Below are 24,256 nucleotides of genomic sequence, written 5' to 3' on the forward strand. Positions count from 1 at the left end.
ATACTTTTTGTTATTGTTTAAATTTTAGGGCTTTATTAGGAAAGGAACTGTGTTTAAATAGATTAACTTTATGTGTAAAGAAGTCCTCTGGTGTAGTAGTCCCCTCGACTGACACCCCCCTGTCACTATAAATAACTGCCTAACATGTATCTAATCCTTTTTTTTTTCCTTCTGGACTTTTTAGGGCAAGGTTAAACAAATATATATTTTTTCTTTTTTACCACCAAGTGTGCTTTACTTCTATTGAGTATGCTGGAAACCCTATAAATTTCCTGCTGACTGAGGTCTCCATATAGAAAATAATTCAGCAATTAATTTGGCCACATTTGCTGGCATGTCAGGAGTTTAAATGGCACTTCTTTTTGAAGACTTAGAAATCAGGCAGCTGTCATTTCTCCAGTTGGTTGGCATGCTAAGGATGATTGTCACTTTGATTCCCCCCCCCAGCCCCTTCCTTGCACCTGTTATCAATTGAATTATGGGCATTTTGTACATAGTAACTTAATAAGGTTAAGTTAGACTGTAATAGAACAAGCTGACGCTCAGGGAATTAAGGCAGTTTTATGAGTGTGTAAGGAAGAGAAAAAGGAGCTACATTTAAGGAGAGAACATGCCAGTAACAGTGCAGCTTTGGGATTTGGTTACTTCAGCAGTTATTATAGAAAGGGTAAACCAAGCCTTACTAGCATAAACCAGAAAAGTATAAATGCCATAGTGTGGCTTGCATCTTGCCATTAATAGTGGCTTCAGATATTCTTGGAGACTTGTTCTATTCACCTATATTGTTTGTTCATAAGTAAATCTATAAATGCACCCTTGTACAGAGCATCATTTACCTTCTTTCCTACATAATATTTTTGGGCCCACTTCAGCTACGTTTGAATTAGATGGTTTTGCTATCAGCTTTGACAGGAGAAACTCTTCTGCTTGTGAATTTACCATTCTGTTATCTTTTTGCCCCTGGCTTGGGTTTTACCAGTATTTGACAGGTCTGGGAGTAAGGCCATTGCAGGGTGTGCTTTGTGTGTAAGGGGAGGGAGGAAGTAAGGCCTGGTAGAATACCCAGCATCTGCCTGTTCTAGGCTGGCAAACTGTTCAAAGACCTGGATGGGCTCCATCTTTCAAAGTATTTTTTTTTTACAATAGACGCAACTTGTCTGTCTCCAAAGAACAACTTAATGCTAATATAGGGTGTGGCTCTAATTATTCCTTCTTCTGGTGCCAAGTGAAAAAAATCCCTTTGATCCAGATTAATCGAACTAGCCCCTAAAAAGTCTGTATTATTCCATTACACTTTATTTTGTGAAATTAAATATACAGAGAAAATAAACTAAGATGTAAATGAAGTTTTGAATGGGAGAAAGAAAGACTGTACAGCCACAGACTGACCACAGGGATTTATTGTTGCATTTTTCAAGGGCATACGTTGCTTCATGGCAAACAATATGGAAAACAGATAATCAGGCTTGACAACTTCAGTAATTTATTCCATCTAGCTTGCCTCAGCAACTGTTCAATTTGTGAAACGTAAGTGATGATCCAGAGGAAGATACTTTTGATAAAAAAAAATTGGCATCTTGGGTAAGGGGGCATATAATACAGTCCTGTATGGTTTCCAGATTGATGGTACTGGATAGAGCAAGAGTCTTACTGAGGCAAATTTCAGGTGCCTCCAGGTCTTCAGGGACTAAATTGCTCTGGGAAGAGAAGAAGATGACAGAGTAAGAATTTATCATATTTTTCAAGAAAGAACCGAAATGACTAATAATAGCCCAGGATATGATTTCTTAATGGCTGGACTGAAGGTGTTTTGTTTGAAACAGTATAAAAGAAGCATGTGCCAGCTAGAATAGTTTTTCTTCAGTGGTGGTATAACCATTGGAACAGTTGTTTCAAAGAACTTCTATTTAGTATCACAAGCGAATCTTTGTAGTTTGCGCAAGGTTTTCAAGTTCATGTAAGGTTTTCAATATTCATAGGATACCATAAGAATCTCTAGTAGTTGATATTTGTATGTTAAAGTCTTATTTGTATACTACTGTGAAGATATAAAACTGCACTGAAAGAGTATTTAAGCAACAACATTTTCATGTTAACTCATGCTAAGCACATAATCATTTCAGAGTCTTGGAAACTGAGGCAGCAGTCAGGGGACCTGCCCAGGTAATATAGGCAGTTGTAGATCTGTGAATGGATCCAAACAGTCTGATTCCCATGCCCCTGCCACTGGACAGCACTCTGTCCCTTTGTTATTTGTATGGTAGGGCATGAGTAATGATCTTATTGATTCCCAAATCAGTTCCCAGTACTGCATCCAGACAGAATCCACTAATCAAAGTACCACAGAAAGGTAAAGCATGCACATATAGGGACATACCAGCTTGTGTCTTGAGGAATTCATTTAAACAGACATGATGTGTTTCACAAATGCTGTGGAGTAATAGATTTGATAGAGAGTTAGTAGGGGTAGAAGTAATTTCATTTATAACGGTATATCACAGCCTAAACAGTTGGAAAACTCAAGATATTAATTCTCTAAAGGGAAATATGCTGTACTAATCAGACTGAGCTTCTGATAAATTATAATGAAATTCTAAATTCTTACTGTTCTGCTCCTTGCTATTATGTGACAAAGCAAGGTAAGTGCCAAATAACATGTTCCCTACAAGCATCAGTTCTGGGTTCACTTTACTTAGTCACAACTTTTTCAAATTCAGTTCTTGCCTAATTAGAACCAATGTAGGCCACATCTAGCTGAACAGAGTCTTTATTTTAGCCTCCTGATTTCTGGCTGGCTGTGTTGTGTGCAGTCATTTTAGCAGTCCCTGCCACTGATCTGTCTTTTAGAGTAACCCTTTCAATGATAGCTTTCTCCAGAAGATTTATCTGAAGGAAGCTCACTGATAATAGACATAAAAGATGTCACCATTAAACAAAATATATATGCTGAATGAAACCTTTTAAAAAGGCACCAAATGTAGAACAGAAAAGAGCTGAGGTTCTTGAAGGTCAGCACTTACCCTCATAGTTGATGCAGCCATTGGAGTCTTCCTGGCCTTTCAACAGTTCGTCTACTTGCTCTTCCGACATCTTCTCCCCTGAAGCATGAATAGAACTGGGTTAATATCTACACCCCCTAGACCGTCAAATTATATTAAACCTATATTGATTCCAGAGGCTCTACTGTCTTTTTCATAAGTTATCGTAAGTTCCTTCCGTCATGAATTCATTCAATTACAGTTCAGTTTTCTGTATAAGTTTCCCATAGATACACACACATACTACTGTCACTGCTCCAAGTGCATATGGAAGCCATGGGCCTCATCCTTTGCCACTGGCAACATAACCTTATTTTCATGAAAGCATGGATTTTCTCACTGTTCCTCAGTCAGGAATTTTTTTGACTCCCCAAAACTGATTTTAGAAATAGAAAAGATTTTTTGTTTTGGATTCTAATTTGGGTTGCTAGTCCCCTGTCCTTTTATGCTGCCACTTTAAATTTCTCACAAGTCTAGCTTTGTTGCCGTAATCCTTTCTCCCCACTGATTGGAGTGCCCCCTTGTTTAATTGTGCTCTCTCTTTCTCATGCCCTTGAGCAATGCTAGCTTTTTAATCTCTCCCTGAAATGAAAAATTCCTTACCTAGAGTAGCCAGTACATGACGAAGTTCAGCACCCATGACTGTGCCATTGGCCTCTTTGTCAAAGACACGCAGACCTTCAACAAAGTCTTCAAAGGTACCTTGCTCCTTGTTGTTGGCTGCTGCCTGCAACATGGGCAGGAACTCCTCAAACCCAATTCTCTTGGCACCCATTTCTGGAAAGAAAGTGTTAGTTACAAATATTATTGGAGATATGTACACTCCAATCACCAGTAACCTTCTGAATCATCAGGCTGGAATATGGGACAGCCTCCCACCTCAGTCATGTCCCTCTCTCTCTTTCACATTTATTCACTTTATTTCCCTATAAGCCTTAAAGCCTTTAGCTACGGACTAAGACTCAGGTTTTTACTGTGACTGGAGACATGGTACTGATAACATTCTGGTGTCTATTTTTACCATAGTTCAGTCCCACTTTTCCCCCCATCATCTTTTTCTTATTATATATTTTCCTTTTGGCAGTGGAACTTTCCACAAATGGTTCCCTGCTGATGGTGGACATTTCCAGGGTGTTCTTGGAGTGGGACTCCAGGACTAAATACTGTGGATATTTTGGGCAACCATGGAAGCAGTGACCAGAGAAGGATGTTTATACTTGTATGAGTCCCTGGGGATTTTTAAGTTATGCCAGAGGCCTCTCTAGTCTCACAAGTTGCTTGAGATCCAAAGGCAGAAAGATACTTAAAAGCCACCTCGGCCACTGTCACGGTGTGGGGACCTAGGAGCGGCCATGATCTCTCTAGTGCCCCCTACCGTGTCAAATAGGCGATTCAGCACCCTCTATCTTGCCCGCCACGTCTTGGTGTTATATAGTTTTATAATGGAGGCTGCCTTTATTGTCTGCTTTGACACGGTGCTAAGTATATCCTGTCCCCTATCCTGGAGGTACTGACCTGGCGCACCCCAGCCTTATGGGCTATGCGTGCCTCCAACCTCCCCTTTAGCATGCCCCAAGCCTCGCAGATGTGCTGGACTTTGTCTGTATGCTCGCCCCTTCCTGGGGTCTCTCAATATGCATGCCCAATATACTCGCCCCTCCTGGGCTTCTGTACACACTCTCACCCTTTTCTGGGCTTCTCTCCTGTAAACGCCCTCTCCGGGGTCTTTCCAATATAAGTGCCCCTCTCCTGGGGCCTCTCCAGTATACACACCCTTCACGCCCTTACTGTATATGCGCCCTCTCAGGGCCTGTCAAATGTACGCGCGGCCCTGTCCGGGCTCCTGCCCGCGTGCTCAGCCCTCTCTGGGGCCTACGCTGCGCTTCGCGCACCCCTCGCCCTCTCTGGGGCCTACGCTGCGCTGGCAGAATACCGCCCTCCCACAGGGCCGGGGTCACAACACCCCACAACCTCGTGCCTCTCTCTGGCACTCACCTGCAGTGCCAGCTCCGGCACCAATCGCTGTGCCCTCCCAGGGCACCCAGGAACCCCCCACTCCACTGGGGAGCTCCTACTGAGGCCTCCTCCATCCCCTACAGCCTCTCCCGGTCCTCCAGTATAACAATAACTAAACAGAACCGTAAGCCAACTGGCTGTAACACAACAATAAGCCTCCTGGCTATAACATAGGATCTAGGCCCACCTGGCTCTCTTGCAAAGACCTCCCAGTCAGGGTTCTCTCCACCCTTACCATGGTGCAGCCCCTTGGGTGTTCAGGCTAGGCTAGGCTAGGCTAGGCTAGGCTAGGCTAGGCTAGGCTAGGCTAGGCTGCTCCTACACCTCAGGCTGCCCAAAGGGAACTGCCGCTAGGCTTTGGCCTGGGATGTTTATAAAGGCCCGGCCCTGCCCCCTTCTGGTCATGTGACCAGCCTGGCTGCTTTGGCAACCAACACCTGTGCTGTCTAAGGGAGCTTCAGCAGCCCTTATTCCTTCATAGGAACAGGGCACCCACGTGCTCCTGTGACAGCCACTGGTTGGGCTAAGGTTCTGTGCTGCACCTCCTGGAAGCATAGCACCAAGTCTTGCTCTCTATGAATCATCTAATAAGAGAACATAGATTATGTTAGTTATATGCAGTGAATCCAAATTCGTGTAAATGGAATAAAGTTAACAACAGTATTGCATTAATGTTCGTTATCTTATATTTAATATCTTGAAGCCAATTTTGCAAAATCTAAAGCATGTGCCTGATTTCACACTCATCAGTAGTCCCATGGCATTCCAGTTACTTTCATATTTAAGTCTCTGTGGGCGCATCTATTTGTGCAATTAATGCAAAGCAATAAACTCTGGTGTCCATTGCACTGGAATGTATTGCTCCCAGGCACACCATTTACATGTATGTCCAGGACTGTAGCAGGTTGATCTGGATTGGAGCAACGCAGGTTGGTAGGGGGGTCCAGGGGGTCAGCTTGCCATCCCAGGGCTGCTCCAACCAGACTAAACATGCTGTGGAGGGGCTGGCTGGGGCCTGAGGGTGTGCCAGTGTGGGACTGGCAGGCAGGCAGTCCCTGCACTGAAGCACCCTCATGCCCAAGCCAGCCCCTCCAGCATCTACACATGTGCTGCTGTGGAGTAAAAAATTCTGCAGCAGGACAATACTTGGTTCACCAGTACTAACCTGCTGTGGAGTTAGTTAGTTTTCTCCATCCTAATAGCACTGAATGTGTAAATGTGAGGCATTTACTGCAGAGCTAATTAGGCAACTCCACAGTAAACTTCTCATGTAGTTATGCCCAGTGAGCTCAATCCCAAGGTTTCTTTTCTTTTTAAAAAACTGTTTATCTTACAAGCTTGGCTGATTTTGCTAGCAGAGCTTGTTAATTCCCACTCAGCACATCTACTCAAGTTTATCACTACATGAGCTCTGCAACTAATTTTTAAAATACTCCTAACTTTAGTGAACTAAACTCAATTGTTTGCTAATCAAGTCTTTGTTGATGCTAAACCCAAGTACTTTTAATCAGAGCAAAGCTGTGATATGTGACCTCTTACAAAAAGATCAGTGTCTGGCCAGAGATGAAACATAGTAGATTGCTAAATATTAGATTTCTGAGCATAGGGAAAGAGCATTGTAATGGAAACTGTTTCACAATTTAACTTGAAGTCCTTGGTAGTTAATTACTATCTTCATTTAAAATTATTTTGAGATCCTATGTGACTAAAGTGATACTGAGAGCTAGCATATTCGTAAAAGAAGATGCCCTTCATATTTCTTATGTTATCTTTGTGAAGTTAGCAGAGCTAATAGAACTGTCTAGCTCAGGGGTGTCAAATGTATGGTACTGTAATTTTGGTTCTGTAGCAGCCTCTTATGTTCTGTGTACTGGGGAGAAAGGAAGTCTTTAACACACACTTATCAGCAAGTTATGCCTGCATTAACCTGACAATCAAATGGTCAAACCTGGATTCCTTTAAAGCCTAAATCAGATGCAATCTATTCCCCTTCTCAGAATGTATTTCCCTTCTTTACCTGCCTCCTTGAACAGATCTAGCAAGAATTCAAAGGTTCTAGCTGAGAGATTTTTCTTGCTGAACTAGCCACTCCCAGTGTCTGTTGCCACCATCATTTTCTAACCAAGAAAGGATGATATCTCCACATACTGAGAAAAAATCCACACTTGAAGCTTATAGTTTAGTTACCTTCTTTGCTGGGGTTTCCCATGATCTTATTGACTTCAGCATTTGTTGGGTTCTGTCCCAGAGCACGGATGATATCACCAACTTGGTCTAGGGTGATCTTGCCATCACCAGTTCTGTCAAAGAGGAGGAACGCCTCCTTGAAGTCTGCAAGGAGAAAATGAGGGTTAGTTGAGTGGAGCACCTCAGTATGAAGCACTGCATATTGAAGAAATGGGGCTAGATTCTCTTCTGACATAATTCCACTGACTTAGTGGAGTTGTGCCATCATAGATCTTGGCTCCTGGCCTCAAGCAAAAACATCACAACCTGTACTACTTCAGTTTCACTATTTTTAACCTTTTCTACCTGCCTTTCATCTCTTTCTTGGCTCAAGTAGCCAACAGTAGCTTTGTAATTGCCCCCTGTGGTTATTTTAAGTGCCAAGGAAGATAAGCTTGCTATAAATGTTGCCATTTAAGAACAAGTTTCTTAACAAAGCTTAACAGTGGAAGGTAAAAAAGTTCTTGAATAATCCATTTGATTTTCTTTCACCAAGGGGATGAAAATCTTTTGTAAAAGCACCTTGCAGTGCTAAAGGTCTGCCAGCTTTGAAGGACCCAGACTGTGATCCCAGTATCTCATCTGTTCAGCTGTTAATGTGAAATTTGAAGCATTTGAAGGCAACCTTTCCCCATAAAGTTGTATGACAATTAAATTGATACCCAAATCTCTGTCATGTCATGTTCTATCTCACCTAGACTGGGTAGGTCATACCCAGACCTGGCAGGTACTGGACAGATCTATATCGTTCTTGTTTGGCAACACTTATCTGATTTGTCAAACCAATAAATTATCTTTATGTCAAAGTTTCAACATCCTTGCTTCCCACATCCAAAGCTGATTCATATAGATATCAATCAGTACCTTGAGATTTTGACATTTCTTCTATAAAAATTCATGGGAAAAATGTTGTTCACTGAATTCTCAGACTTTATCTTCAACTCCACTGCTGCTTATGGAATATTTCATTTTTTTACTTTTATAGCATTCGCAGCAAAAAATTAGAAAAAACAAGAGTTTACCTAAAGGTTAATTTTAGCTGATTTTGTTTTATGAAGAACTCCACGATCTGTGCTATATAGATCTATTGTAATTTTACAACCTAAGGATTAGCCAACTTGTGGTCAACTGCAGTATAAGCCAGTTATAAAGGTGTTCTGTCCACTAATGTATTCATTTTGCAAATGTATTGCACGAGAAAGATATTGCTTTGTGCTGTGGATAAATAGATGCTCTTCCTGCCTTGGAACAAGCTTACAATCATTAAGTCATATATCAAACTATGTTCATCTTTCTTAGGGATATGTGAAACTGAGGTATTTTGGGGCCTGGTTTAGCCCTCCATATACAGTCTTGCTGGTGGATTCACTGGCACCCAGCAAAACTGCTGAGGCAGGATGTAGGTCTGCTAGACTGTAATCTAATATATCTCAAATTAATCCTCTTACTGTCTGATGTGTTGGAACCGATACCCTTGATTGGTAGCCTTCTTCCCTTACAACTTTTACTGTGGGTTTTAAAATCTCGGACTTCAGGATTTCAATAAATCTCTTTCAACCTATCAGCTTTGTACTGACTAAAGTCCATAGAATTTTGCTGATTTTATGGCAGGTTATTTGAGTCTTCATCTAGTATATTAAAGATACTTATCCAAATATAAGTTTCCAGATATCACATAAATATATAATATACAATAACACATATAGTTATAAATATACATGACTGTATTGCCATTTGCAAAAAAGTAACGCATGCTGCAAAAAATGTGTTCTCCCTCTCTATTTTTTAAATCCAAAAACTTTCACATTCATTGTGGCATCTCCTCAGTTCAATGAAGAGGGCTTGTTCTTTTTTCATCTCACTTACCTGTCTTACCCTTGTGTGCCTCCACTGATTGCTCTGCAGTTTGTCCTACTTCAGGCTTGTCTAAGCAAGTCTAAATCTGGCTCAAGCAGCATTATGCTCAGCTAGGAATTTTGTAACATGCTTAAGTAGTAAAAGTGTGTGCAGGATAGGACTGGAGCAGATGGGAAGAGACAACGGGTGGGGAGTTGATGTAGTAAAAAAGTTATTCTGTCTCTCATTCACCACACTATGACAACAAATCAATACTTTCAAATGCTGGGATAGATGCTGGGAAATCTGTTGCTTTATATGCTCAATAAATGGATGGGATTTTTTTCTAATGATTTGCAACCCTTTTCTAAAAGTTTAGTAGTTATAATAAGGGATGAATACAATTCAACCTCCTTCCTGATCAGAAGTGTTTGGATCTGAGGAAGAGGGTTTAGATCTTTCATATTAGTATAACTTTGACAATTACTCTCTTGCTTTGGACCTACCAAGAACAGAATTTATCCTACAGTCTTTCAGATAGGGACTCCATGATGTAAGCCCGTTTCCACTGTTTCTCTTTTGATTTCTAATCAATTTGTTGTATCTTTCCTCATAAAACAGGAGATGGTCACAGCAGGGGTCTACCTTATGAACTTCTATGTTTTACTGTTGTTAGTTTTTAACCAACATCATTTAACACAGTTTAAACGTGTCTATTCAGGTGTTTAAAGCACTTATATTTATATATTTCAAAAAGGACTTTTTTTTAAAGTTAGAGCATAACCTGTAGCCCTGACCTATTCACAGAGGCAGGAAAGACCACTGTGCAGTAGGACTGCACTGTGTTCAGCTTGTTACATTATATACATCAATTTACTTGAGTAAGTTTATTTGCTAAGCATGTCTATGCTTCATACATTTATTTAAAGCAATATATCTTCCCTTCTCCCTCCACCTTTCCCTTAATGCATCTCAACCAAGAATGACAAGCTGGCTTTTGATAGAATTTTTTAATCTTCCATTTATACACATAACAGTACACCATTACCACAGCTAAGTTGATTTTCTAGCCTTGGCTTTCTTTTCATAAAACTCCTTCTCAGCATTCATTTAATAGAACACTAGTATGTTGGTACTTTTAAGAGCATGTGGCAAAAACACTGAAGCCAATAAATATTCTTGGATGTATGGTAATGGTGGTTTAGGCAGCATGTAATTAGCGTTTGGATAAGTTATTTGGAAACCTAGGGTCAGTTCCTTAGCTGGTGTAAATCAGCATAAGCCAATGACATCTGTGGACCTATACTGATTTTCACTAGCCAAAGTACTGTCATCCTGTCTTCCTAAAGATTATTTTTTTAATTATGTCCTTTTATCAGAACGCATGTACATATATATTGTTGGCTGTCTTGTAACTTACCATCCTGCTGCTCCCTGGAGAATTCGATCTGTTGGAAGGAAATCAATCAAAAATGGCTTAAGAGAAGGGGAGAACCTGTGGATTTTAAAGCATCCTGCTCACTCTGTGAGTTATCTTCCAAAGAGACATAAAATGGGCTTGTTTCTCAGAAGTAGTTTGGATACCAACAGGGCGATCAAAAGAGTTAAGTCCTGTTTAGACTAGTGAGCATCCACATTTGATAAGCATTGCTCCACCTGAGCACCATTGGAGTTAAATTTCTGTTCCACTTACCATTAATTTGGTCAGCACTGAAGGACTGCAGTTGGGAGAAAAAGAGAAAAAGAGAACTAGTACCATTGAAAATGCATTGACAGAAAAAAGAAAATAGCACATAGTAGCTGAGTGTTCTGACATCTCTGCCCTGCAAAATGTAACTAGGCCATGCAACTAGCAACTATATTAGTGAGTATCTGCCTGGTAAAAAATGCACTGCAAAGACTACTTAAAGATTTGGTTGAAATGTACATCAAGGGCATAACTATGAGTGCAGTATATAATAAATCAAATGTATCTTAACTAACGAAGAAGTTGCTAATGCACTTTCAGGCCATTTACCATTTTACTACTGACACATAACATCATTGCAAATATCATTGCTTAACCATCAGCTTTTAATGTTAGGATGGAAAATAAACCAATACATTAAAAGTCTATTTGTTTTAAATTAGTTGTTTGTCAGCACTTTGTTTCTAAGATAATATTTTATCACAGTATATGATTCCTTTGCAACCACAGCAGATTGTATCAGAGACAAAAGCAGATTAGCACAGAATACTAGCAAATAACTATTCAACTTAAGTGATAGAAACTATGCTGCCACCACTTACTGATATAGGAGACGAGATTAACTGGACAATCCAACACAATCCAGTAAACTTTACTATTACACCAAAGGCCAAATCAAATATATAGAGGTTCCCCTTCCTATGCAAACTAAACTGTTTCTCTGGCTCTCTTTCCTTGTAGGACTAACCCAAACGAGAAGCCAGATACCCCATTTAAAATCACTGGCTTACTGTTAAGAATTAGTTTTACTGTGGACCCACCATGATTGAGACAGTTGGAAAGGAAGAGCAGCTGGCAGGCTGGAGGAATAAGATGAAGGTTCTGTGAATCCCTGAGAGTGGTCCTTCCTTTCTGGCCTTTCTTCTTATTTATTCAGAGGCTGTGATATCACAGCATGAATCAGGTTTCAGAAGGAAGTAGCCACTCCCCTCAGAGAGTTCTTTAACTTTCTTAGGGCAAAGAGATAAAAGGATCTGTTTCTTGATGGACATTTTCCTAAGGCTATTTTTAGGAAGCCAGAAAGGGGCAGGGAGTGGCAAGCTTCAGTGAGATTGAATCTTGTCAGCACATTCTGGGTCATAACAGAAAGAGGGTATATACCTTATCTAGACCTACCCGAGCTTCTCTATCAGGAGGGTTCTGATTTCTTCAGCGGGCTATAAAGAAGGTGAATATGGAAAGTGAAGATTCAGGAGCCCCATGTGTTTGTTCAGTTGGCTTGTTATACATTTTCATTTACTGATGTTTGTTGCTGGGCTACTTGGGTTGGCTGGGATTTTCTAGCCAGCAGATGTAGGGCTTATTCCAGAGTTCTTGAAATCCATAGTAGAACTCCTGTAATTTTAGTGAGTTTTGGATCAGGCCTTAGTTTGGCTAATGGAATCCTGCAACTGGATGTTAGAGAAGTCTGGTCTGCAGGATTTTTATCAACCTAAATGTTGCTGCTGTATTCTCACAGCAAACTGGCTTCACTTACAAAATGAGATGACAGATTTCGGACCAACATTTGTAATTACAAATTATCAAAATGTTTGGATCAGAGCTCTTAAATGAGGTTAATATACCTTAAGTACTTATTGGCATGCATTTTTAATGTAACACAAACTTCCTGGGCTTTGCTTCTGTAAGAGTCTATATTCCTCAGGTTTTCTTCCTTATGGATAGCCAGGTGAAGCCATTTTAGACTGTATATGGCTGTGCTTACCCTTCCCTATCCTGCAGTGTGTGTGTGTATGTGTGTGTGTGTTTGTGTGTGTGTGAGAGAGAGAGAGAGAGAAAGAAAGAGATAGCTATAGATATAGAGATATCTCTCTATATAGCTCTATATGCAATCTATAAATAGATATATAGATATATCTCTATATATAAACTATAGATATATCTATATCTGTATCTATCTATATATAGATTATATATAGAGATATATCTATCTCTATATTTATAATTATATATATCTATACAGAGAGAGATCTCTTTATCTATCTCTATATCTATATAGAGAGATACAGATATATAGAGATTTGTATAGATGTAGAGATATATATATAGCGTCTCTCTATATATAGATATCTATATATCTATTTCTATGTCTATATATAGATCTCTCTCTCTCTCACACACACACAATACAGGATAGGGAAGGGTAAGCATAGTCATATACACTCTAAAATGGCTATATAGGTATAGCTATGTAGATATATACATATATCTGATTCACTAGTGGGAAGGGGTTAGACAGGTTGGATGGTCCATTTGCTCTGGTATGTCAGTCAAGTGTGAAGGCGCTGCATGATCCTAAATCCTAATATTCTATTTATAGATATCTCCATATCAAAGCCTGATAGAGGTGACTTCAGGGCACAGATGCACCCCACAATTTTGCCTTCTATCACACACAACAGTGGTAGGCAGCCAAGAAAAGAAAAATCTATCTGTTTTATGTATGGGGCTTGGGGAAAAGGTTTTGCTGGTGATAACGGAATTCAGAATGGGGCTTTTCCCCCCATACTCATGTATTTGAGCAAATACAGTAACTATGAATGTTAGTCAGTGCAAAAAAAGGCAATTCTCCCTTTTCTTCCTCAAACCAGGAGTGTACACACATACTGGACAGTGATGAGCTGTGATGTCACCATGGCTTGAAATTCTCTTGACTCTGGTGGGGTCCAGCCCAATGAACTATATGGTAAATAATGAGCCTTTGGCTTTGGACTAATATCGTATATAGAATATAATTTGAGGGGGGGGTCATCTTATAATTGGCATCATCTTCTATTTGAGTAAATATGGTAGCTCACTTTTTAGAACATAGAGCAGCTTCCTGTTGGTTCTGTTTATGGAAACATAAGTGGTTTGCCTCAGGTAGTGCAAGGTACTGCCTCTCATGCAATATAAAGGGTGGTTCCATTCACATCCCCTTACACCCTTGTCATATGGTCGTAAGACATCAGACTAAAAAAGATATTTTCCGTGGGAAATATTTGAAAAAAATATTTCAAGTCCTGCCCAGATCTGGGGTTGGCTTAAAAAACCCAAAACATCCAAATATTTTTTGAGGCAAACTTGAGACATTTTGGAATGTCAAGGTTCACTTTCCTCTCCCCCTCCACCACTCTCCAATTAAATTCTGTCCCCAAGGCTCCTGCAGTTGGATACATACTACTCATCAAAAGCAATTGTTTACTGGATTGGCTCCAGAGCACCTTGGAGTGGCTTTCATGGGCTATGAAAGATGTTGCTGAACAGTGTGTGTTAATAATCTCTGGGTATATGTGAAATGAGGTTTGATCCAAAGCACAATGAAGCAAATGGAAAGACTTCTATGAACTTTGCCTGGTTTGGGCTCAGAGATTTGAAGGGGGGATTTTGGCAAAACAGAAATGATCCTCATATTACTGCTGATTCTTGATTAAAGTCTGAACAACATTTTTGATTAAGGGGCTGATTCTGCAGAGGAGTGTGGAGATATCAAGCGATCTGAATCACACTCGTTGACTAATGGATTCTCAAATCAACTTCAGAATTTTAGTCCCCCAAATGGAAGGACATTTTTTAATTCAGAGGTTCCCAGGTTGGGGTTTATGGCTACACTGCCTTTCCCCAGTTAGTAAAATATGAAGAGGTCCTGACTAGATCCAAGGTAGGGATAGGGCATGAGGGATTCCAAAAGATGCAAACCAAAAATGGTGTGGAATTACCATGATATGAAAAAGTGCAAAGGAAACATTTGTGTTAATAGCACAAAAATGACCTAAAAGTGAGACATGTTAAATGGAAATAACTTCCCCAAAGAGCCCTGTTACCTGACAGTGATATATACCTGGACAGCTTATTGAAGGAATCACTGGTTGGGGAGGGATGGACAGATAACCCATGCTGTATGATAGGCTATTCTCATCCCTAACTTCTCTGATCTTTTATGCTGGCAGAACGGCTGCCAAACAATGGCTTTTTGGTGTTTTCTTTATCCTAACTTCATATCTTATTCCTAGGAAGTGATATTGGCATGTTGGGAGGGAGCCAAAGGGCAGGGAACAGGAAGTAGCTACTGTGAGGTGAAAGGAGGTAGGGATTTACCATGTCAGGTGTTTTGAATAACAGCTTGGGTGCACGCTCTTGTCCCAGGATAGCTAAAAGCTTAAACAGGACTTTCAGCCACCATAAGATAAGAAGATGCACATGGACAGGTTCCATGCAGCAGCTGGTATGTTGTAAATCCCTGTGCCCTTTTACTGCAAAGTGACTAGTCTGGGTGCACCTGTCCTGAGTCTCCAGTGCTTGACACCATGCCCATCCAAGTACATTTTAACAAGCTAGGGTTGAAATGCTGCTATTCTGAGCTAGTAGTACTTGCTTTCCATTCATCTTTGCAGAAGTATAAATCCCAGCATACTATACTGGAAAAAAGGGCAGAATCTTTGTATCTTAAATGCTCAACTACTGTTCCTAATAACTTCCAACTGAATTTATTACAAGTTTATTGGAAACAGGGACCACCTTTTTTGTTATAGGCATGCATAGTGCAAAGGAGCCTAATACAAGTGACAAAAATAAAAGTCAAATGTAAGACCTGATTCTCCATTAGGAGATGGTGGTGTTAACTCTTTGAATTCAAAGTACAAATAGGGAGCAGGGAAGCAGACCAATAATCTGGTTTAGCAAACAGCTCAAAATATTGTCTCTCAGGCAGGGGTATACTGGAACTCAGATAAAGGTATGTAGTCTCCATAATATATAAACTATTCAACACAATTTACTGAAGGAAATTTTTACCATAGCTCCACCACTGGTGGGTGGGCATCATGCAACGTGGTAGCTGATGGCCATTAGAGTGTTGATACTAACTAGTACAGCCACAGATGTTAGTATCTACATAGCACCTAACAAAATAAATTGTACATCTCTGTAGCTTTATTGCAAAGCAGGCATTCATTCTTGCTGTCCATTAAACCTACTTGAAACCAGTGTGACTATTGACTTAAATGGGGCTACTTCTGACTGACATCCATTTAGTGAGAGGAGACTTGGACGTAATGTATTTGACTCAATTTATGTTATTGGGAAATAAATATCAAGAGCAGGTGAACCTTAAAGGAACAAGGCTCTGGTTTTATGGGAAAGCTCCCTGGAAATACAATCAGAGAAATAAATAAAATGTAATACATAAAATATAAAAATAAATGCATATGGTATGCCACCAGGATTGGCACTGGAAAGAGAAGGCTAAATACATCATTAGATCTAATGGATATAAGGAGAGATGGATTTGGTGTCATTATTTTTTAAAGATTTTGATGAAAAGTCAGAAATACTTTTGCAATTATGAAGTAACGTTAGGATGAAGCTATCTGAATTAATTCATTTGCAGGCCAAAAATGCTTGGAAACTAAATGTGATGCAGCTGCAGCTCTGATCATATCATTTTGCATAGATTGCATTAGCTCCAGGGAGAAGCAGCATTCATTTGTGTTGATTTGTAAAAGTGTCCCTTTTCTAATTGCATTTGGCTTTGCATAAATGTGTATATTCTAGAGGATGTGAGGAAGAAATGCAATGCACTGGACTTCCACTGAGAGTCTCAAAGGGATTACTTGTGTTAATATGCCTCCCAGTGGTCATGTTAGTATATTAACTTTACCTGAGTGATGGCTGCTTGACCTTTAAACACTGTGTAACTAATGAGGCAGTACGCCAGCCTACTGGAATTTGCCATCTGGTAACTAGCATAGGATGCAAATAATACATCGGAGAAGTTAGAAGAGAATTTTTAGTGGTGGCTGTTTCGTATCTCCTTACAGCTTGCTTCTTTCTTGACTAGTCACTAGCTGCATAAGTTATCTTTTCCTTGAATTAGCTTATGTAAGCTAAACTCATATTTTTAGCTACCTCTGATATAAGGGCATTGCAATAATGTTTTAGAAAGTAGAATTCTTTTGAAATACTTTTTCTCTCTGTTATTCTTATTAACAGCATAATTGGTGTTAGATGATAAGAAAATATAGCTCTTTGTATAATTTGTAATAATTTACCTTTTATCCATAGCAAAGTCTGCGGTGACTTTTTTTTCTAGAAGCTCATTTTATTAGTCTCTTTGCAAACCACAACGTTTGCAATTAGTAAGCACGACAACATGACAAACAATTACTATAAAATAGCTTTCAGAGTAACAAGCAAGGGAATGGGACATTTCCTCAAAGTAAAAGTAGGTTTCACATATGAGGAGCCCTTTGCTTGACATGAAAGATTTGAGGTGAACTTACTCCAAAGATTGTTCTGAAAAGATACCAGTAAGTTTGTGAGAAAAAGAAATAGTTTCCAAGAACGTCACCAGGGAAGATTTCTTTCCCCTCCCACAAGACAGTATTCCAGGATCTATTTGATTTTGAAGGCTGCTTTGCTGTGTGCCATGGGTAGAAAGCAATTTTTAAGCTGGCAGGGAGAATTCTTGGGATGGGTACAGTCATGCACTGTGGAGTCTGGGGATAGGGAGAAATGGGGAATGGGCATGGCCAGGTCTTTCCTTCCCAGTGATTGTGGTCATTGTACTATTCACTTGGTCAAGCATTTGTCAGAAGACTGGCCTGAGCTGCTGCCAGCATAGGATGAGGGTGTACAAAGGTGTCTTAGGCCATGGACAGATGTTCATTTCTAGCTTCAAATTTCTGGGAAATTTGGAGTACTAGAAATACTAGTGAGAAAGGGAGTTTACAGGCATTTCAGCCTGTACCTCTTCCTCCTCCCCTGCTCCCCACACATTCTTAAACTGGGAAATAGGGGGAACAGCTATTGCTCTAATCCTCTTGGTCCCTGCAAGGAATGGAGCAGCCTCTGTTCTGCAGAAACCAGGGGACCCCTATCTGGGGAAGATGTGGAGAGCTTTTCTCCACTGCTCAACTCCTGGTCCTGGGAAAAGTGGAGAAGCTGCTGCTTCTCTGTCTCTCCCAGACTGGGTTCAGCCAGACTGGGATGTGTGGAGAGCATCTCCCAGCTACTGAACTCCTCCTGGTCCTGAGAGAAGTTGTGTTGTTTCTGCTCCTTGTGTTTTCCCCAGATCAAGGTCACTTCACTAGGGGAAGGTATGGGGAATCTTTTTTCACTGTTTCACTCCTTCCAGGAACTGAAGGAGTCCTGCACACCTATTCCCTGCACTTTCCTCAAACTGGAGTCACTCTGGTCTGGGGGCGGCACAAGAAGCATTTCCCAGCATTGGACTCCTCCCAGTCCATAGGAGAAAAGTGTACAGGTGTTAGTCTCCTACAGGAGAGCTCTTCCTCATTGCAAGGAGGAAATCTTTCTCTTGGAAGCAGCTTGCTTTCTGTGGAAAAACTGTACTAAAGTCTGTACATTCTCAGTTCTTGCATGAGAGTGACAGCTCTCTCATTAGAAATACATTACCCGTCCATATCTCTTAGCCATCTTTGCAGCCCCCCTTCTCCTTCGGACTTGTGGCCGGATTGAACCTGCTTAAGTGAATGGGAGTCTTTTAACAGATTCTAACAAAAGTTGGATCAAGTGCAGTTTCAGTAACTAGGCCAAAAATTCTAGCCACGGTGTACTATTTCACATAAAAACTTTTGTGATATGAAAGTGGCTCTTAGTAACATTCCAGTTCCTTAATGTACAGCATCAGAGGCAGTGTGACTGCAGCATATTCTCTCATTTTTTCAACTCACATTTTCAGTCCTGTTAATTATAGGTGGGTTTCTTGCCCTACATCTTAGAAGCTTTCTGTCAATGCATTTAATGGTTTACCTCTCTTGTCAGACCCACTGCCGTGTCCATTCAGAGGCGACCTGCTTCAATTGTAAATGGAACAAGAAGTAAAGAAAATCTGAGAAACATTTTACAGCCAAACATTAACATAATCACACTATTCCACAGCCATGCAATCATACTATTCCACAGCCATAATAGGTTTGACCATGCATCATGCAGTAACCAGTTTCTAGGATGTTTTAAACTTTGGAGATGTGCAGGTACTTTAGCTGAAGTAGGTTTACCACACCAAGGTAACTATGTATAGGAGCAGTTTCCAAGGAACATTATAATTTATAGTCTGATAGTGGAAGAGAATCTAATTGTCCAGACATTGAAGATACCAGGATAGGGATAACAGCCTACTTTGAACCTTTTGAAAAGTACATATATAATATTACTAGATCAGAATGGTATATTTTACACCACTTTACCCAGGCATAAATGATTACACAGGATGCAAATACAGTAAAAATTTGAATCCAATGTCTCCAGCACCTGGATGCAAAAATGTTGAAGTCAGTGCAGCTCTGAATGGCTCAGCAGTCAATGGTCCAGATTCTTGGCTAATGTAATTCTGAAAAGGACATTTGCAATTCCAATGAAGGCAATGTACTGCTGTAGATGAAGGGGAGGTATATGATTAGAACACCTCTACCTGCAAAGAAGGCCAAAATGTATTCAGGGCAGGAGGAATGCAGTGTTTTAAGGCAGAATTTGGTGCCAGTGATATATCAAACAGCTAGTTACTGGTTATGTATCTTGTTGATGTCTAGTTACAAGAGATAGGGTTTTCTATTTTGTTTGGGTGATTTGTTTTTTTTTTAATACTGCACATCTTAATCCTAAAATAGCTAAAAGTGCCTTATAAGAACTGTATGAAGCACTAGTACTAGAATAAAATCATGGTACTATTTTTATGCATGCACACCTAAGTGAGACCCAGGTTTATGCTGGATGGCTTAAGTTATAATTCAAACCTTTATTTTCATTTGAATACCAAGGGTGGAAAAAGGCATTTGATGCAGCAGAAGACTCCTTTTAGTGAATATGTTTAGCCACACCACTGCCTGCAAAGCTACCATTGTCCTTTACAGAACTGATAAGATGCCCGACTGCCCTTTTTAATTGTTGCTGGTTCTCTCTGCACCCAGGATTGTAATTCTTATGTGCATGGACTACCCACTGTTTTTGCTTTTAAGTATAATTTATATTATGCTTGTTGTTTTGACTTGCCTTTAAAATCGTAACTATGATAGCAATAAAAATCCACCCTAGAAGTACAAACCAGGCTCCTAAATATGTATATTATTCGTTGTGTGGGTATCAAAAGAGCCTCAAGCTTTTTCACTGAAATAATTCCCCATCATCATTCTAACCCTACCATTTGCTTTCTTTATTTGTGTCCTACTTATGTGCCCTTTGGTCAACATATAACCTGGTGTCAATCAAAAAGGGGTGGAATTAAGGAGCAGGCAGAAGGCACAAACTCGTCTTATTACTGCATTCATGTTAATCAATTCTGTCATCAGTAGGTGGTGCTAGAAAGTGGCAAGTGGGGCATTAGCCTCTTAAAGTGCAAACTACTACATATTACTTAGGTTGGTTTAAGTTAAGATGAAAGGATAAACTAATATTAAGGAGTGAGGTAAAATGTATGTGTTTTCAAAAGTAACCAGTGATTTTTAGTGTTAATTTTTTTAGGTGCTCTCTTGAAAGACATGGTTATTATAAAGAAACCTGATTTTGAAAAAATATTGTGTGCACAGTGCCTAAAAGTTCTTTAAGATGTCTCAAGTCAGGCACTTAGAAATGAAGTCATCCAAGAAACACTACTTCTGAAAATCTAGCCCCTGGTCATTTAAAAATAATATTTACTATATCTTAAAACAATAAAAACCTGCTAGTTCCAGCTTCTTGGCTATATTGCTTGGCTCAGCTCTTAGTTTTACAATAAAACAAACAGCAGCTAAAATTATCACCACTGTTTATTTGCATCAAAATATTTTTGCATTATTTGCAAAATAAAAATATTTATTTGTACATTTCTGCAGATTTCTGCCTTACCAAGTATTAATAAATAATAAGCTGATTGTTGAAGGAGACATATACTCAGCTGTATAATGTAACTTTTAATGTATTATCAAGCTGCAGTAGTGCAGCTAACTTCTCTAGGGAAGGGAATGGATGGGAAATTACTTGACACTATTGTGTCAACCTCTAGAGACTTCAAACCAATTCCCACTGAAATCAATAGAAAGACATCTAGGCGAGGCTTATTATTGCAATTGTCCAGGTAGACATTTTTAATTCTAGTACTATTCTTTATCATAAAGGTTTAAATGATAGTGATGCCACATGCATTTACTGTCATTTCACCAAATGAATCATAAGAGGCAGGAAGTTCTTGTGGTTAAGGCACTAGTTTAGGACCCAAAGGGCAAATCTACATGCAATATTTATGTTGCAGTTCACTTATCAACTGTCTAGTAAATGTCTCAGTGTCTACACGTGCACCCCTATTAGGGTGCATGAAGCTAATAAACTCTACTATCCTGCTGTGGAGTTTTTTCATGCACAGCAGTGCATGTGTAGACACTGCCCCAGCTGACTGGGCCACGAGGGTACTTCAGTGCGGGGGCTGCCTGCTGGCTAGCCCCACACTGAAGCACCCTCATGCTTTAGCGAACCCTTCTGCAGCCCATTGAGATTGATCAGAGTAGTTCCAGGCTGACAGGCTAACCCCTGTGCCCCCTGCTAGCTGAGGCTCCTTTGACCCAGCTCAGTGTGCTACAGTCTGGGCACATGTGTAAACTGCATGCTCAGGAGCTTCCAAGGAGCAAGAAACTATTGCTGTGCATTAACGGCATGTGTAGACGCGCCAAAGATGTCTTCAGTTACTGGGTCTGTCATGAACTTAAGTCACACTGAGCAAATCCCTTCATTATAAGAAAATATTGTTTCCATGGCTTACTGGGGTGGTTGAGAGGTTAAATACACCAACAATCATGAGACATGCTGGTGGTGAGACTTCTAAGTTCCTACCCAGGGAAAAGAAAAGAAATACAGTCCAGCGGCTGGAGCTCAGCACTGGAGGTTCCATTCTTGATTCGGATACTTGCTTGTTCTTTGGTCCTGTACATGTCATTTAATACCATCTGACTCAAGTTTCTTCATTTATAAAATGTGAATAATTGTACAAACCTACCTCATAGAAGATACTTCTTATTATTATCTTCATTAATTTGTTTTTAGAGGACGGCTTCTTTTTAGTAGAGGAGACTGATTTTTATTTTTTGGGGGGGAGAGAATTTTTTTCTTTTAAAGAATAATGCTACACACAGAAGTCATTATCAGATCACTTGGAGCTCAGCATGCATCTCCAATGTTAACATGGAGCTGTCTGTGTAAAGGAGTTGGGTTGCTTAGAACTGTTATGGTGTTTGAGTTTACAGCTTTCCATTTTTTAGCTGGTAATATACTATTAAGTCACTATTAAGTCTATTTATGTAAAGCTAGATTAGCTAGGATCACTGAAGCTGAAAATTCTATTTTCTTTTAATAAAATGGACACAGAGAGCCATCAAATCAAGTTAAATAATTTAGTAGAAAATCTAGCTGCATTCTTCCTCATAGCTGGCTATTCATAAAATATGAGGTCTAATCTAGTTTTAGAGAATATTGCCAAAGACTGTGGGCCATTTGCTTAGCCTTTATTGTCACCATTCTAAATATTTCAAAATGTCTTTCACTGTTTGTTTCTGTGATTCATTGATTCATTGGTCGGCCCAGAATCAATATTGCAAGGAACTGCTGCAGATTTATATTGTTTTATCCACTATGGACCTTTTGTGTAAATTAAACTAAATGTTGACTTAATATGTAGGGTCAGACTGTAAAAATTAAATAAACCATTAAAAGATTTCAATAAACATTAATGAATCAGAACACTGAAATGGCACACAGTGCCTCCAAGTAGTATGTGTTCAGATAACCTAAACTGAATTCACTGGGGGTGTCTGGTGGTTAAAATGAGAAAGAGCTATTGGAATTCTTTGTGGCCCTCCTTTCTCCATATTAGGTAAGATTTCTTATGTAGAGTTTCCCAAATTGGTACTATGACCAATCAACTTGCCAGGTAGGGGGGGAATGACTATTTATAATATCACTCAGCTCAACCTGCATCCCTGTCTTTCCCTCCTCCCATTCTTTCCCAAATACAGAATTCTTCCTTGCAGACAGAAGTTGTTTCAAAGTGTCAAGCCAAGAATCAATTACATTCTCCTTATCTTAATATTAGCATGCAAAATCCAAAGAAGGCATGATTTCAAATGAATAAACTAAGAAAAACCTCTGACAGGCTTGTCCTATCTGTTAGTTTCACTTCTCAGCAAATTGCAAGTGATGAACAAATACATAAGGTGAAAGAGACAGTCACTGAACACTTCTGTAAACAGTTTTCCACTTCATGCTCTCATTTGCTATAGTATCAGAGTTTCTTGTAGTAGCAATACTCAAAGGGAACTGATGAAATTGCCAAAAACATATTTTATAATGGATAAACAAAACAGCAGTCAAATAAATATTCCAAAGACTTAAGGATCATCTGCTGTTGGCAAACACAGGGTAAGTTGTTCAGGGTGAAAGATGCAAAGTGATGAATCACTTTGAAACAGCACCGAAGTAATAAGTTTGATTTCTATGTTCACCAATTTAGTTTCACGCATCACATTCTCTTCGTTGTTCTTTATTACTTTCCCTTTAAAAATTGCTTACATGAAACTTCACAAAATAGAGGTTGGTATGCATAAGATAAGAGGTAGCCTGGCCTCTAGGTTAAAACTTTTGAGACTGCCAGGCTTTGCTTTTGCATTAAATTGTGTGCTATGAATGGATATTTCCAGTTACTTAAATAATGGTAAAGCTTGGCTAGATTGAGAAATCCAGTCCAGTTATTCATTCATTTCACTGCTGTCCCTTAACCAGAAACTAATAAAAGTATTTACTGCAGGTTTCAGCAGGGACTCTAAATTTTCCAGTTTGTGAGTGCTTTGGGGTTTGATATCTTTCAGTGACTGCATAAGTTCATCCTTTTACCTTGATGCTCTTGAGATCAATGGCTGGTTCTTTGGGTTTAGCTGGTGCAGGCTCTGGTGCAGGTGCTGGTGCTGGAGCTGGAGCTGGAGCTGCAGCTGGTGCAGCTTTCTTAACATCCTTCTTTGGTGCCATTTTGTTTTAAAGAATAAAGGACCCCCAAAAACCTTTGAAAGTGATTCCTGAGAGAGGAGCAGCAGTCAGGATGATCTACAGCCCAGTGCCGTGGAGGTGGACCCAACGTGTTAAACTATAAGGGCATATATATATTTCACTTAGTGCCTAATACAATCTTGACACATGCAGCTGGATTGGACAGTTTGCTAGTCAAGGGGGATGTCATTCTGACTCAGGCTATAAATGGAATTAAGGGGTCAGGGCCTTGTCAGATCAGGGAACTTCAGTGGCCTTTTTTTAAGCCTCCCTGAATTTTTTTAATATGTGAAAAGGAGAAATAAATATGACAAAGCCTGTTTCAGATCTCCTGTTGACATTGAAATGCAGATTGACTGGTACTTTTTCTTGGTAGAATTTCAGTTCTGCT

General features: G+C 39.7%; 1 protein-coding gene across 1 annotated transcript; it reads right to left on the minus strand.

Annotated features, from left to right (window-relative positions):
• Positions 1–1,382: 1,382 nt before the first annotated feature.
• Positions 1,383–23,957, minus strand: MYL1 (myosin light chain 1). The gene is made up of 7 exons (XM_090044911.1): positions 23,716–23,957; positions 10,537–10,564; positions 7,242–7,385; positions 3,642–3,815; positions 3,021–3,098; positions 2,378–2,430; positions 1,383–1,697 (listed from the first exon to the last, which is right to left on the minus strand). The coding sequence occupies exons 1-6, from the start codon at positions 23,845–23,847 to the stop codon at positions 2,402–2,404; spliced, it is 585 nt and encodes a 194-aa protein (XP_089901037.1). The 5' UTR covers positions 23,848–23,957; the 3' UTR covers positions 1,383–1,697; positions 2,378–2,401.
• Positions 23,958–24,256: the final 299 nt, after the last annotated feature.

The sequence above is a fragment of the Crocodylus siamensis genome, chromosome 4 (genome assembly GCF_052110815.1).
Source record: "Crocodylus siamensis isolate JL-2025a chromosome 4, ASM5211081v1, whole genome shotgun sequence".
Taxonomy (NCBI): domain Eukaryota; kingdom Metazoa; phylum Chordata; order Crocodylia; family Crocodylidae; genus Crocodylus; species Crocodylus siamensis.